Here is a 16,831-nt window from a genome sequence, read left to right on the forward strand (position 1 = left end):
ATTCCCTTCTGGAAGTGTCTCTCCGGGCTAATTTTCGAGTGGAAACAATATCTTCATCTTAGATTTGATTCCCACATACGACGCTAATGATGAGACCAGGTAAATTGGGTGTGAGATAGGTGGACAATTGCACCAAGTCGGATTGTATTCTTTCAAGATAAAGTTTTCCCTAGCTTTGGAAATATCTGCACGCATAAAACAATAGAGATCGTTAGTGGAGCGACAGATGATTTCCGACGTGGTTCTGATGCTCAAGTCAATATTTTATGAAGAGAGCGAGTATTTCGTTTGCAAGTGAATGTATATGAATGCCTTAGTAATAAGCAAACCAGGGTATTTATGGGAGGAAAAGTAAATATGATTTTGTTTTTAGTGCCCAGCCACTACTCAAGATGGGACAGATGGCCATGCTTCCGCTTAATTACACTACACTGTTACGTCTGATAGCTCATGCTTACATGGTAATATGAGATATTTCTTGGGGTATTACCAAAGGATTTTTCCAGTTGATCATTGTATGGACATAAAAGAACGACTATCTCTGTTTATCAAGTAATAGTTTGAAGTCAAATATTTTGAAAATAAAAGTAAATAACTCTAAATATCTTATACATGTTTAATTGAATCACACGAAACCCAAAAAATTTAATTGACAAAACAAAATTACTCCAATATTTACAAGATATTAATCATTACAAATTTGATTGTTAGAAATCTAACCATTATGATTTCGGCAGCTGCATGTATTTTATTACACCTCAACTACCATTATTTTGCACTCTCCATTTCTTCTACGATCAACTATATTTAAACTTAATAGCATTTTGTAATTCTCTATTTTTTTAAATATATTCATTTAGAAAAATGATTAAATATAATATTTCTTATTTTGGGGCCAACTACTTGAACAAAACAAATCGAATCGATTTGAAAAATATTAAATTATATTTTAAATTATCGAAATCAAGTCGAATTTTATTTTTCACCCGAACTCAACTCAATTTTATTTTATAGTTCGCTGGCTGATTGTCAACTTTAATATTTTATTTATTATTAATATAATATAATTATATATTGAGTAAATATATTTCTAACATTTAGTTCGCAAACATATTTAAAATTCTGATTCAATTATTCAAACTGAATTCCAACTAAAACAGATATCAAACTCGAGCTCGAATAAATTTAATTCGAGTTGGATTCAAAACTTAAAATATTATACAATTCGGAAACCAAATTAAATTACCATTTTATGACGATTAAACTATTATGCTCCGATATTAAAAATAAAATATCATTATAATATCTTTTTTGTGATACGTTATATCTATGAGGTCGGTGCTACTGGGCCCAATCGTCATATTCCATGTGGGTCCCAGAAAGGTTGATCCAACGGCTCAGACGTCCCTGCTTGTAGACCACGCTATTTCTTTCGCGCGCTTTAACGGCGCCGATTTTTCGCGTACTATAAAATAGAGACAAAAGATTATATTCTCGTCTGCTGTATTAATTATCCGATGAAAAGACTAAAAAAGCCCACGCTCAACTTGTTAGAAAAGAAAACGAAAAGGGCACATACGTCATTACAATACATCGTCCCGCAGTATTTAGTTTTTTTACGACTTTAAATATTCTTTTTGAGTGGGTCTTATGTGAGACCGTCTCACGGATCTTAATTTGTGAGAGAGGTCAACCTTATCGATATTTACAATTAAAAATAATACTCTTATCATAAAAAGTAATATTTTTTTTTATAGATCTCACAAATATAATCCGTGAGATCGTTTCTCACAAGTTTTTGCCATATACTTATTACTTAGTACATATTATTATTAATTATTTACTACTAAATATTTGGCGTTTTTCTTCATACAACTTTCGTAGATTTTAGTTTTCCAAATTATTAATTGTTCATATTTTTGTAATTAAATTTGGCGTGATTCTGGATTTCCGCCATTGATCGGAGCTTTGTCTTGAGTTTCATCGATCGTATGTATATTCATTTGCACACGAATAATCTTCAGAGTTTAGTGAGAATAGCATTTATTGAAGTGTGTACAAATATCGGAAGAGAATGCTTAGGAATGGTGTGTTGCCCGATTCCTACAATCCAGCTCCTGAGCAAGCTGAAGGTATTATCTTGAATATTTCTGTGGAGAACATTTTTTTGTGTATTTGATTTTGTTTTGCGGTAGGGTATGTCGTTTTTGTAATTTTTTATCCTCCGATTCTGTGCTGATGATCGTTTTCGTCTTTTGATGATCCAGAAGGTAGTTTTTGTAAAAAAAGTTCCAGAAAAATTTACGGATTGGTAAATGTTTGTTGCTGCAGATATGATGAGCAGGTTGAAGTTGGAGAACGGTAATGATAATGGTGGAGTGGGTGATGCAGTGGGTGCATATCCGAATCGGCCAGGTGAACCGGATTGCATATACTATCTGAGAACCGGAACTTGTGGATATGGGAGCAATTGTCGTTTCAATCATCCCTCTAATGGAGGACAAGTAAATTTCAATCTCAAAATGATATCTTTTTATTTACTGTGCTTGCGGTGTTTTATCTACTTAATGAAGTAATATATGGAATCATATTCGTTTCCTTTTATTGTTGATGATGGCTAGGATTATGGTGTTAGAAACACTGCTGAACTGCCAGAAAGAGCTGGGCAGCCTGATTGCGGGGTAAATTTGTATTGTTCTTGTTTTCTGGTTTGTCATTTTTCTGTGTTAGATTTTTAAATTTTTGGGTTTTTTTTTTCATTAATTATATTTAAATTCCTGTGTCTTCTTATCTTAAATACTGTTCTTAACAAAGCTCTTGATTAATCACTTTTCCCTTATCTTCTTATGGTTCTGCGAAGTGGTCACTTTTTGGACTTGATTTCCTTGTGAAGTAAATCTTAATAGATATGTCCGAATATTTCTTATCGCCTTCCTTTTATCAAACAAATATGATGTAGTTTCCAGGTTTATTGGGGCTATTAGGGGGGCTGTTTATGATAGTATCAACATTATACTCAAGTAGACTTTTTAATTCTTGCCCTAGTGTGGAGTGATTTGAATAGGACGGTTTACTGACATGTGTCCCTACTCCCTTGTTGTTTATGGTAATTTAGCTTGCTATATTCAGCAAGTCTCAAGTTATACGGGTGTTAGACAAAGAAGTTATTTTCAATAAAGTTAGTCTTGGATTTTTTCTTAATGTGAGAAATTTCTGTTTGTTGCAAATTGTCATTCAATTAACTATAATTAATTTGCACACTCTTGGCATTTGCACAGCAACAATGTTATTAAAAGATTTTGTTAAATAATTATTAATTAAATTTACCATGTTAATAAAAGATTTTGAAATTACCATGTGTATTTTTTTTAAGGTTAAAAACGATTTTAGTAGTTTTGGGGGCGCATATTCGGAGGTCCAAATGAGAACTTATAGGCTCCTTCTTCTCGATATATATAGAGAGAGAATTTGGGGCTACATATGTTCAGTTAATCATATTTTTGGACTTTCATAAGACAATGTTTGAGCCATCTGAGTTCTCTCTTCTTTCATATTGTAATAGAACAAATTGCTTGAGCCTGTAAGGAATTCTGAACCTTTAAATTTTTTTTTACTGAATGAAATCAACATGTTCGGGCCACTACATTAAACTTGTTGAAATGTATGAATGCTTGTTGACGTTCTCAGAAGATACCATAAACTTATATCTCTCCATATCAAAGATATTTATAGTGATCTCGATGACGTTCAGGAGCGATTTCTGACGTGGTATGTTTTAGTTATATTATTGTCTTCTGGGGATTAATCATTTGGCTTTTCAACCGATCCTCAATCTGTTTAATGGTTCTGATTTATATGATCTTCAACTCATATCAGTTCAAAACAATGACTGCCTTGTGTGTGTGTGTGTGTTATTTGTTTCTATGTCATCTACGAGTATTTATCATTTTTTACTTGAATCTTTTTCCCCTGAGTTAAGTTCTGTTTGTTTGAACGAGCATAGATGATTAGGTGTATATTTGAAGGCTGTGATTCGTCTTCTGGGACAAATTGAGTAAATGATAAACTGTATTTTTTGGACAAACCCTTCATTAGTTGTTTCTTCTCCTGCTTTTGTCCCTTTCCAATAAGGAACTTTTCATAATTCTTGCAAAGTAAGCATAGATCTGCATAATTCTTTGGTTGCTATCATTTACAGGCTCTTATAAATTGTTCCTATTGTCTTGCAGTTCTATCTAAAGACAGGTTGGTGCAAATATGGGTCATCATGTAAGTACCATCACCCAAAGGACAGGCCTGTAGACTCATCAGCCGTCCCGAATATATTGGGTCTGCCGATGCGTGAGGTACATGTTCTTTTTTGTCAAGTTGTACCTCTAAATTCAAAATGCTTTTGAAGGCTCAATAATCTAAATGGAATGTGATATGAAAATGCTTATTATAGAAGTAGTGGTTTTTGTGCGGTAGAGCTTATTATCATAATCTGTGCAAGTATACAGGATTCAAAGTCATGCCTTCATTATATGCTGACTGGATTATGCAAGTATGGATATGCTTGCAAGTTCCATCATCCTCAACCCCTGCCAACTGCAAATGTCTTACCTGTGGTAGGACCTGCAGTTGTGTCTTCGTCCGGTGCACCATCTGTTGGTGAACTTCCAACAGCATCCTTCTCAAATACTACTTATTTCCCCAGTCCTTCCATGCAACTTCCACAAAGCTACATGCCATTATTTCTATCTCAATCACAAGGCTGGAGCACGTATGTGGTATGTTCTATTGAATGGAAAATTATCAGTTTGTGGGATTTTTGTGAAATTTAATGCAACATTTTGTGTCCCAAGAATGTTATTTTGTTTTGCTTAAAATTTAATGAACTTTGCTTGGAAGGAAAGGTGATTAAAATTTGTTGCCATCAAAATCGTATGAGAGGCTATTGCAGCAATTCTAATGTATATTTATTCCTTTTAGAGTTCTTAACCATATTTCTCTAACCTATACACTATAATTTTTTTTAAAAAAAAAGTAGTTTTGTAGATCTACACTCTGGTTAGGCCATATATTTGTGATGTTATTTTGAACACTATTTCATAAATTTGGAAGACTCAGGACATTTGCAAAGTTGACAGTATCTCCATTTTGTAGAACTGAAAGCATTTAACTTTTCAAGTAGAATGCAACAAATTGACATTTTTCATTGTATTACATCTAAAGCAAATTATGTGTGGAACAGCTGTATGATTTCTTTGTCATGCAGCCAATATTTTCATAAGCACTCTCTTGATACATTTTAATCACTGTGCTAGCAGCTGCATTTAGTTGTCTGGGGTCATGAACTGTCCATATAAATTTTATTATGAGGTTTATATTCATAATTTGCAATTATTTACTTGGTCTCTTACCGAACACTAGGGAAATTTCAGTCCTCTGTCTATGACTACTGTCCATGCTGCACCAGCTCCCAATGGGAAGCTATCAGCATCTTATCTTCCGGAAAGGCCGGATCAACCTGAATGCCGATATTTCATGAATTATGGGAGCTGTAAGTATGGACAGGACTGCAAGTATAACCACCCAAGAGAAAAGATCTCGCAACTGACATCGAGTTCCCTTGGTCCACTTGGGCTTCCTTTAAGACCTGTGAGTTGCTTCATGTCTTTATATTTGCTGTTGGCATGTATCTATTGATATGAATAATTGACCAGCCTAAATGAATAAAAATAAGACATATAAATTCTTTGTGTTAGAATGTGTTCGTGAATTCCATAATAAAATACTGTCGGTTAGAAAATGGGGATTGGGTTTGATCAATTTGACAATGTCGATTTGCGAATCTGATTCCTCTGAAAATTGTACTTCAATTTCATATGTGTAATTCATTATTTTATGATGCTCAACTCTGAAGACATGATTGCATATGATGCTTGAATCAATTGTTCCTTGTGATGCTTGGAATCTTAAAATGAGTTCAATGTGTAAATCGTTATCCATTCTGTGCTTGTTACCTCTAACTGCGTTCATTTCCATTTCATTTCAATTTACATAAACCCATTACAGCTTCGCTGACTAGTCTAGCGTAAAATCATCCACAGCTGTCAGTTTTATAACTTAGATAGCAAAAATGAGTTATCCTCTATGATGTCACTATTTGATCCATGATCAAAAAACACACTTCATAATTTTGCAGAAGTCATATTCCCACTATATTTTGAGTTATTATGAAATAACCCAGTTCAATTTGAGTACTGAGATGAACTGAGAAATGTCTGTTTTTATGTTGAGCTTACAATGTAAAGCATGCTGCATGTGAGGAAATAGGAACTTTTAGCCTGTTTTGCCAAAAGTTTCTGCTGTATTTATTTATGTGGGATGTGATCATGTGAGCCCCGGCTCAATTGCTCAAACCATATTGATGAAATGCATAAAAAATTAGAGTTGTACCATTTTATATTGTCATTGGTAAAATAGTTCAATTGATCCTGTTTTAAAATGAATCGGTCATGGGTTCCTTTTACGTAGACATCAAAACAGGCTATCGGGATGGGCCGGCCCGCAACTCGCCATTAGGTGGGGCGTGTCGGGAAATTACTCGCTATTTGTACGTGTGTGAGATCTGTGATAGTTGTCGAAATTTTGAATGTGGAAATAGCAGTATATTTTTCTTGTCACATACAGCATTTGGTTGGCTTGCTTTGTTGAAAGTTAAATGCTATGAATTCTGATGGAGAGCTTGCATGAATCATACAAAGTGGCACTTTCCATGATTATATAAAAATCTAACGTAACCATGGATTATTAGTAGTTGTCATTTGAAAAGTAAAGAAAAACCGGATCATATCAGAGAGCTACACGTTCTTATGTTGTCGAAAATATGAGGAATGAATTCATCTCATAGAACATGGCTAAAAACTATGGAACGAGCAAAGATCATGATGCCATGTTTTAAAAATACACCAAACATAGTAGAGTCGATCAGTATGATGGCCAATCCTCAAATAATGTGGAGTGGTAAGTTGTGATGTCGTGGTGATAATTCCACAAAATGGGAACAAAAAACACATGTTTTACTCAGAAAAAAAGGCTGTGAGATGACTAAAAGCTGCGTTGTCAACAGTTGAAGTGCAAGGCATTATGATTCTTGCAACAAGACAATGTTCTGAAAATTTAATGTTGATTTGATGTCGTTACAGTTTGTGTTTAAACTATTTTGTGTTCTCTTGCAGGGACATCCTGTATGTTCGTATTACAGCCTTTACGGACTTTGCAAGTACGGACCTACGTGTAAATTTGATCACCCATTGGACGCCTACTCATACGCCTACAGTCTGACCATCCCACCTCTGGCAGCTCCTTATTCACCTTCCCTACTGTACCAAAGAACATCACCACTGGTTCCATCATCTGAAATGTCTCCCTCTAAATCATCAACTTTAAGTTACGGGATCAAGAAAGGCGTGACTAGGAGCGACGAGGATTGGCACTCTAATACTAAAAGCTGCGAAGATTCACCTGATCAGTCTAATTCTCTCCTGAATTCCTACAAAACACCTTGTGATATGATCCACTACGAATCTAGCGAATCTGGCTGACTGTTGTAAGCACGACTAGAATGAATACCAGCATCCATGTTATTGATGCTTATCCTTCTTCTCTGGCCTTTTAATTGAATGTAAATCGAAGTTCATTATTCGACATGGTCTTTTTGTATGTTTTTGATACTGTTCCCAAGCACAACACTTGATTTGTAGGTGACATCTTTGTCTCGATTTGCGCCATTCTTCTATGTCGTTAGATAGTAAATTATATCTATAATATTATCATAGTTTATCTACTTTTATTATAAATGATAGTATCTATATATTAAGTTCTTCTTTGTACGCAATACTTTTGAGTTTACACTATTTATTAATAGATTAACTATCACAATTTATCATATTTATAGATCAAACGAAAAAATGAGGTTACGAAATTTCTGTCATTTGGTTTGTTTACATAAACAATAGTATGTATGTTCGTACCGTATCTGGATCTGGATCTGGATCTGGATCTGCAGTGCACCAACGACATTTGGTGATGTGGAGTTTTAACGGGTTGTGTTGATTTGGACTTATTTTAAACTAGTTTTTTTTAGGTTTGATCTTGTTTTCTTCTCCGGGATTTCATCTCGTCTTCTTTTATCCATTTTCTTTTTTTTTTTCCTTGTTTTTTCTATGTCATTCAATTTTATTATTTTTACATGAAATATTATAACATACAAAGTTCGATTTTCTTGTTCTTTTAAATGTCTAATTCTTTTTCTAATTGTTTGGCTATCGAATTTTTAATTTGGTTTTGTTTGTTTGTATTTTTATTGTGCTATTGATCTGAAACTCTTATTAATTGTCTGTATAACTTGCCATTACCGATGCTACATTTAAATATCATCGTTGTAGGAGATTTGGGCGGTTTTCTCGCTTGTGGCTTTGTTTTAACATTATTTTAATTTTTTTAAGAAAGAAAATATATATTTCTGATCTGTATTAATTTAGTAGATTATGAATTTTCCTTTCATTTTTTCATAGTTTAGAAAATTGGTTGTGATGTGTTTTTAATAGTTAGTACAATATTAGGAAAAAAAAATGTTGTTATAATCTAATCTAAGATTAATTTTTTTAGTAAGAATCTTATTAATCACTGATAAAGGCTATCATTTGAATATGATTTTTGTACGAATTTTACATTTTGTAAGGTGAATATGGAGCTATAAAAAATACTTCAAGCAAACCAACAAGGAAATTAGGCTATTTAACCGTTCTCTTGTACATGACACAATTCGCCTGGTTTAGAATTTTGATTGACACTAATTACAATTGACGTCCTTAACTTATTGAGTTTTGGCTTATTGCTCTTGGATATTAGTTTAGATTTTTTTTTTTATTAATTTGTTGCATTTTATATGTAACAGACAAATTTAATGCATTTTTATCCACCATCGTGGAAAACTGAGACTAAAACAAACCAAAAATGTTATTGATATTTCGAGATTATTGATGGATTCTAGTTCAAATATCGAATTCAAGCCTAAGATTGGTATGCAATTTAATGGTCTAGACGAGTCTTGGAAGTTTTGGGTTGAATAGGGTGGGAAAATTGGATTTGGAGTCATGAAGCATTATTTTAACAAGAACAAAAACACCGGATTTATAACTTCGTATAAATATTTTTGTTGCAAGGAGTGTGTGGGTGTTCGTAATGAAGACAAAAGAGATTCATCGACACTCAATCCTCAGCTTGAGACTCGAACAAATTGTAAAGAAATAATGGGCGTCACAATTGTGTATAGTAAATATAAAGTTAGTGAGGTTATCAAAGAGCATAATCACCCGCTCCATCTTCAAAAAACAGTTCATATGTTGTCTTCCCAATGTAAAGTTACAGAAGTTTAAGCTTATGAGATTGATCTGGCAGAGGATGTTAGGCTTAAACAAAAATAAAATTTTCAGTTGATGAGTAAGCATGCAAGGGGAATAGATGGTATTGATTATACCATGTTGGATGCTAAAAATTATATTCGATCCAAAAGACAAAGTAGTATGGTATATGGGGAAGTTGGTTGTCTAATGCGATATTTTCAACAACAATTATCTAAAAATCCTTCATTTTACCATGCTAATCAGATGGATGTGGAAGAACAGATAACTAATGTTTTTTGGTACGATGCGAGAATGCTAATCGACTATGAGTATTTTGGTGATGTTGTGTCACTAGATACCACGTATTGTACAAACCGTGCATACCAACCACTTGCTATATTCTCGGGTTTCAATCATCATAGAGGAGCGGTGATTTTTGGTCCAGCACCTTTGTATGATGAGACTGCATCATCATTTAAATGGTTGTTCGAAACTTTTTTAGCGGCACACAAGAAAAAAAAGCCTCTCACTATCTTCACTGATCAGGGTCAAGCTATGGCAAAGGCCTTACAGGAGGTGATGCCTGAGGTATTTCATGGATTATGCACATAGCATTTGATGCAAAATGACGTCAAACACTTGGGAAACTTGATGAAAGATGGTTATCATTTTTTAACTGATTTTAAGAGATGTATGTATAGCATTGATGATGAGATCCCATTCGAGGAGGCGTGGAGTGTTATACTAGTACAATATAATATTCAAGAAACCACATGGTTGCAATCCACTGACAATATAAAGGAGAAATGGGCAGCTTGTTACATGAACAAAGCTTTCACACTTGGCATGAGGAGCATACAACTCAGTGAAAGTGTCAATTATGATATCAAGAGTTTTATGAAACCCGATTTAGATATAATGCAATTTTTAAGCACTTCGAACGGGTCTTGGAGGAAAAGAGGTACAATGAGCTAAGTTGTGAATTTTAGACACGCCAATAATTACCGACATTAAAGCTAGAGAGTTCTCCTATGTTGCGTCAACTTTATGAAATTTATACCCTACTACCTTTCATCTATTTCAAGTGGAGTTTGTTTTGTTCGCAGCTGCTTATATAAAATATAAAAATGAAACTCAACCATTATGTGAATATGTTGTCAGGCTAATTGATAAAGAATGAGAATGAAGGGTGACATTTAATCACAGCACACAGATGATTTCATGTAGTTGCCGAAAATTTGAGATGACTGGATTATTGTGTTGTCATGCTGTGAAAGTATATGATGTGCAGGATATAAAAAACTGCCAGAGCATTATATCTTGAATAGATGGACGAGAAAAGCTAGGAGTGGAGTGGTACACGATTGTATGGGCAATGAAGTCGAAGAAGATACTAAACGAGAAAGTACAGAACGGTATAGAAAACTTTGTATGATGCTCATTAGACTAGCAACCGAAGCATCCGTCCACCCATCAACTTTCTCTTTGGTGCATAATTCGGTATGTGATCTAACCAAGCAAGTCATGGAAATGTGTTTGACTGAAGTGAGCCAAGACAACAATGGTCGTGTCAAGACATCATCGATAGGACCTTCTATGATACAAGCAAAATGATTCAAGAAAAGAAATGGTGTGAAAAAATCAAGAAGATTGAAGAGTTGGGTAAAACTTCAAGCAAAACAAAGAAAAACAAATCCGAGAGTCGAAGTAAATTAACTACTGTTAATACTTTTTTGAAACAAAAATTATCTAGATTTCATATTTTTACAATCATTGTAGGACATCGGAACACATGATGAATTACCCGTATCTTGTTCAGCACCTCCGGTATCTCATGCATGTATTCAAACAACTGGAAGTCAATTCAATTCACTGAATTATTGATGGTATGAACTTTAATGATATCTAGAAATTTTTTAGTGGGTAAAAATCTTAAGCCAAAAAAAATATTAATTCTTATATGCTAAAATTGATTTTATAATATTTATTCTTATTTAATGTTGGCACATTTTGATCATCCACACTATTATCTTGAAGCCATGATTTTTATGGAGATATATCCAATAATGCTCTAAAGTAATTTTTTTTAAGAATAACCGATTAACATTGTTAATTGAAATGAAGTCTCAAAACGTATGAATTATTTATTTTTGATGGAAATGTGGTATTGAATTTTAGTTTTGATATTGCATAATGGAAATGTTCTAAATTTTAATTTAAGCATTAACATGTCAATAGTTTTATATTGTTAAAATTTTATTCATTGAAAAAAAATTAATAATAGTCATCAAATTCGGAAAAAAATTGATACGGGTTTTCACTGGTAAAAATTTAATATAATAATATTTAATTGTAAAATTATTAATTTAACATAAAAGAATTAAAATGTTTATATCATTTCATATAAAACTGTCCGCTAATGTTTGTAGAAGAGGAAAAAAAAGGAGGAAAATGGAGGGAAAAAAAGAGGAAAAGAGGGAAAAAAAGTGGGGAAAAAAAAGAGAAGACTCAAAAAAAATTAAAAGAAAGCAAGATTGAAAAAAATTGTCAAATGTTGAAAATTTTCATGTAGGCACACAACACCATTTGCTGTTTTACTCAACACTGTAGGGGATCCGGATTCGTTTGTATTACAGCCTTTACTGACTTTGAATGTATGGATCTACATGTAAATTTGATCACCAATTGGACGCCAACTCATACACCTACAACATGAGTATCCCTCCTTTGGTAGCTCCGTAATTACCTTGTTGAAATTATTTTGTGGGCTCACATTGTGAGAACCTGATTTTTTCCCATCTTGTAATTAATAAGTGTAAGAGATTTTTAGCATAGGATTTTTTTGTATTTTATAAGGTTATGCTTAAGGAAATATTTGTTGGGAATCTTTGGTATCAAGTTAATGATATTAACTCTTATGCATGATTATTTTCGAAAATTTGAGTAAGGAATATACAAGATTTGGGATATCACACAAATTAAAGAATTAAGGTATGATATGGCAAGGGGATTTCGAAAAAACCATCCTAGATTAAATGCCAAATTGGTGAGGGTTAGATATTGGGAAGGTAATCATCAAACTTGCACCAAAACCGTTAGATCTAGCCACCATATTTTTTCAAGCCAAATCAAGGGCCATGAGATCAAGAAATCTCACAACTTAGGTAGATGGATTTTCGAAATTTGGCAAGGAGAATTGGAGTCAATATTGAGAGAGTCAAAGCAAATATTGGTATGATTTGAGTGAATTAAACATCATTCTCCTCCCTATAAATACCTCATCACCCCTTTCATTCTCCTACACCCTATTTTCGAAATTCTTGCTGCATATTTTCGAGAATTCAGCAACTCTCCCTAGCCGAAACTCTGCCCAAATATCGTCTCGAAGTTAGCCTAAAAATCAAGCCGAAGTGCTGTCCGAACAAGAAGGAGAAGCGATCCAATTCTCGAAGCCAAACACCTACGCTTCTAGCATAAATACATACTGTAAGTGGGCTGTTTTAAAGGTTTAAAATTTCGGATATATGCATATGTGATTTTTCGGTATTTTTGAAAATACAGTCGAGTACATATTCTTTCCTACTCCTTTTCTTGTGTCGAATTGTCATACTGTTTTAAGCACTGTGAGGAGTCGACTGTATATGGGTGGGAATCCCAACCATGACGTACCCTTACGCGGTGGGGGATATAACCGCTATACGGCCTCGCCTCCTTAGAGGAGTAAAAATTAGGGACTGACGTCAGTAAACCATAGAAAGTTGGATAAATCACAGTGGCTGATGAATGTTATGCAAGTTTATGAAGTATGTATGAACTCATGATCTATGATTCGAAAGTTATGCATGTTGTTTTATTGTGCTCGATATTCCCCCACTTGCTGAGTGACGACCATATCACTCACCCCTTACTTACTCCCCACCCAGATAAGAACGAAGAGCAAATGGGTGAAGAAAAACAAGAGCAAATTTGAGACGGTAGAAGATATCGAGTTATTCCAGAAGATTTAAAGATTAGTTTATGTTTATCGTTTCCGCACTATTAAAACATTTTAATCAGTTTATTTTGGTATTCAAGTTGTAAAGACGATTCTTTTATTGATTATGAGAAATAAACTGGTTTTGGTATATACTGTACTGCGAGGCTTGTTGTTTGACGATTATGTGATTGTTGGACAACGCCGGTGTCGACTAACCCCGGTCTCAGGGCGTGACATTTAAGTGGTATCAGAGCTGCCAGGTTCATAATCCGAGTGGGAAAAAAATTCGAATTTCAAAAAAAAAAAAAAATCGGAAATTTTCGGATTTTCGGCCAAACAGCGCCTTAGCGCGCTGCCGCGTTTTTCGCCGATTCCTGCCGTGTCCGGTAGTATTTTTTTCGATCGCCGACCTGTTCTAGCATTTTCTCGACGAAACGAACAAAAGCGCTCATTCAATTTCAGATTTCGTATTCAGGTAAAGCCGAAATTTCAGATCTAAGAATTTGGGAATAAACCCTAAAACGCCGAAATTATTTTCGTCCAATTGCCCTACCAATCCTACTCCGATTTTAAATTAATTTTACCCAAACGATACGCAATCCATGGGTAACGTTTAGCATCAATCAATTTTGGAATCTGATCAAGAAATCAAAAACACCCAATTTCGAAGGAGTGGACCGATTTTGAGCGAGTTCCGGCCAAATTAGGCTGTTTTCCGACCGATTCTGGTCATTCCGTCACCGGTTCCGTGACCCTTACCCCATCGCCGACATACGCCTCTGCTCCGACCGTACTCCGGCGAGTCAACACGGCGAGTCAACTCGGCCGAGTCAACGAGTCAACCCGCCAACATGTGTTCTTCAAAATTTTTTGTAGGAAACTCCGAATTCGGTTCCGTCAACTGATCTGAAATCCTCTCGATATACCATTCGAATCCATATGTTCTTATCTAAACTTTTCATTTTTGGAAAATATCTCGAAAAATCTCTTTCAACGCGTTCTCGCAGTGCTTATCGGAGTTTTATGGAATTTTAGTAAGGAAACAATTAGTATTGACCTATATTGTTGGGATTGTATTTGTCTGAGATAAGTTGACTTAAGCTTCTGACTTAAGGTGAAATATTTGATTTGGGGACAATAAATTATTTATGGGAAGAAAAAAAAACTAGTATGTGAAAATCTGAGATTAAGAGTTATAATGAGTTTTGGATATTCCAATATAGAATTTGATTTTGGGTCGATAGTTAACTATGTGGGCATTATGTTTGGGTTAGTAAAAATGTTAAGCGCTAACTTTAAATATGTAGGACATTGGAAGATCTTGTGAGAAAATATCATCAGGTTAAGGAATTTATATTATTTTGGGATAACAAGTAGGTTACGACCTTACGTAAATAAAATAAGTTATGAGATATTGATGGGTATCAAGGAAAGTATAGTACAGTAAGTTTCGACTTTTATGGTACTAAGAATGATTCAAAGAGAATGACATTCAATTAACTCATTTGTATTAGAGCATGATAGGCTCATGATCTTGATGAAAGTAAGATTTAGTAAAAGAATAATTATTTAAGATAACGACTAGGTTATAATTTTCGGGATTTAAGTCAATAAACTATAGATTGATACTGAGTTAAGTTTCAATATTCTATATGTGTTTTAAGTTTTGAGATAGTAATCGGGTTAATTTAAAGATAAGATAAAATTAGTATCAATTCGTATATATTCAGTGCCGACTTGATTCAAATCACTTCGGTAGATTCGACGTCATCCTAAGGATGAACTGATTAGCTAAGAACCGTGCAATAGTAGATGGCCAGAGTAAGAATGTCAAACTCTGAACCCCGAACCAAGAAGAAATCAGGTACCATGGTGATAGCAAGGAACATAAATACATTATTTTCTGTGACCCAGACTTGGAAGCCATACTATTGGGAGAAGAAGTTTACCTAGCAATGGTAAATAAAGTGCAAGAAGGAGAGGAGCGGAAGTTGGAAGATATTTCAGTAATACGAAAATTTTCGGACGTTTTTTTTTTCTCTAGAAAGGCTTCTTGGAATGTTCTCAGACTAAGAAGTAGAGTTCGAGATAAATTTGGTACTGGTGATGCATTAATCTCCAATACACTGTACTGAGTGGTTCCAAATGAACTCGAGGAGCTAAGAGAACAACTTCAAGAGTTGTTAGACAAATACAAATTAGACCAAGTGCGTACAGTCCTATGTGTAAGGAACAAAGATGGAAGTATGAGATTGCGTATAGACTATAGAGAACTCTATAAGATCATAATCAAGAATAAATATCTTCTTCCAATGATAAAAGATCTTTTCAATCAACGTAAAGGAGCTATAGTCTTCTCCAAGCTTGACCTAAGGACGTGCTATCATCAGCTATAGGTCAGAGCAGAAAACACCACAATGTCAGCATTCAGAATAAGGTCATGTAAGATCAAAATCAGGAGTATCAGTGGACCCAAAGAAAGTAGAGGAAATTCTAAATTAGCAGAAACATAAGAATGCAACAGAAATTGGAAGTTTCTTTGGATTACCAGGCTATTAGCTGAAATTTGTCGATGGCTTCTCTTCAGTAGGCGTATCACTGAGAGACTCGCACAAAAGAACTATGAATTCAACTGGAGAGAAAAATGTTAAAGAGCTTTCAAACATTAAAGTAGAAGCTAGCATCTACACCGATTTTGGTATTATCTGCTGAGGACAAGGATTTTACCATCAACACTAAAGCATCAAAGGAAGATATCATATGCGTATTCATGCGAGACAGGCGAGTCAACTAAAACCGCATGAGCAAAACTGTTCTACTCACGATCTCGAGTTGGCAGCAGTAATATTTGCTTTGAAAACTTGGAGACACTATCTCTTCGATGCAAAATGTGAAATCTTCAAAGACCACCAAGCCTCAAGTGTTTGCTCATTCAAAAAGAATTAAAAATGAGGCAAGAATGTGGATAGAGTTATTCAAGGACTCTGAGTTGACAATAAGCTACCACGCCAGCAAGGCAAATAAGGTTGTCGATGCTTTAAGTCGGAAAAATCACGGGTAAGATAACCATAGCATCACTCTCTGTACAACCATGTCTTCGGGAAACAGCCAAGTTAAATTAGATTCGAGACATAACACTAGAGAAGTTCAATGAACAAGCCAAGGAAATAAAGTCGTCAGAATTTCAAGTGGATCCAGGTGGAACCCTAGGGATGGGAGGATGATTGGGTGTGCCAGGCATCGACAATATTCGATAAGAAGTGATGTAAGAGACGCATAAGTCAACATCCCAAATCTATACCGTCAGTACAAAGATGTATAGGGATTTGAAAGAAATTTTCTGGCGAAGAAGGATGAAAATAGACGTCGCCGAGTTTATATTTAAGTGACAAGTATGCCAACAAGTGAAAGTCGAGCATAAATGACTGGAAGGACTACTGCGACCGTTAGAATCCTAGAATGG

General features: G+C 34.6%; 2 protein-coding genes across 2 annotated transcripts; both read left to right on the forward strand.

Moving 5' to 3' along the window:
- Positions 1 to 1,839: 1,839 nt before the first annotated feature.
- On the forward strand, positions 1,840 to 7,775 carry LOC140812382 (zinc finger CCCH domain-containing protein 3-like). Its single transcript, XM_073170635.1, has 7 exons — positions 1,840 to 2,132; positions 2,332 to 2,504; positions 2,622 to 2,681; positions 4,230 to 4,346; positions 4,500 to 4,769; positions 5,413 to 5,640; positions 7,224 to 7,775. Exons 1-7 carry the CDS (start codon positions 2,075 to 2,077, stop codon positions 7,587 to 7,589), a joined length of 1,272 nt encoding a protein of 423 aa, XP_073026736.1. The 5' UTR covers positions 1,840 to 2,074; the 3' UTR covers positions 7,590 to 7,775.
- A 1,797-nt stretch (positions 7,776 to 9,572) lies between these two features.
- On the forward strand, positions 9,573 to 11,006 carry LOC140811249 (protein FAR1-RELATED SEQUENCE 5-like). Its single transcript, XM_073169117.1, has 3 exons — positions 9,573 to 9,980; positions 10,080 to 10,353; positions 10,684 to 11,006. Exons 1-3 carry the CDS (start codon positions 9,573 to 9,575, stop codon positions 11,004 to 11,006), a joined length of 1,005 nt encoding a protein of 334 aa, XP_073025218.1.
- The last annotated feature ends 5,825 nt before the right edge of the window (positions 11,007 to 16,831 follow it).

Source organism: Primulina eburnea, chromosome 14, assembly GCF_022965805.1.
Source record: "Primulina eburnea isolate SZY01 chromosome 14, ASM2296580v1, whole genome shotgun sequence".
NCBI lineage: Eukaryota > Viridiplantae > Streptophyta > Magnoliopsida > Lamiales > Gesneriaceae > Primulina > Primulina eburnea.

Coding starts and splice junctions, on each gene's coding strand:
- LOC140811249 (XM_073169117.1), top strand. CDS start 9,573: ATGGTATATGGGGAAGTTGGTTGTCTAATGCGATATTTTCAACAACAA. Junction 9,981..10,079: donor TACAGGAGGTGATGCCTGAG/GTATTTCATGGA, acceptor ACTGATTTTAAG/AGATGTATGTATAGCATTGA. Junction 10,354..10,683: donor CGGGTCTTGGAGGAAAAGAG/GTACAATGAGCT, acceptor TATGATGTGCAG/GATATAAAAAACTGCCAGAG.
- LOC140812382 (XM_073170635.1), top strand. CDS start 2,075: ATGCTTAGGAATGGTGTGTTGCCCGATTCCTACAATCCAGCTCCTGAG. Junction 2,505..2,621: donor ATCCCTCTAATGGAGGACAA/GTAAATTTCAAT, acceptor GATGATGGCTAG/GATTATGGTGTTAGAAACAC. Junction 4,770..5,412: donor AAGGCTGGAGCACGTATGTG/GTATGTTCTATT, acceptor ACCGAACACTAG/GGAAATTTCAGTCCTCTGTC.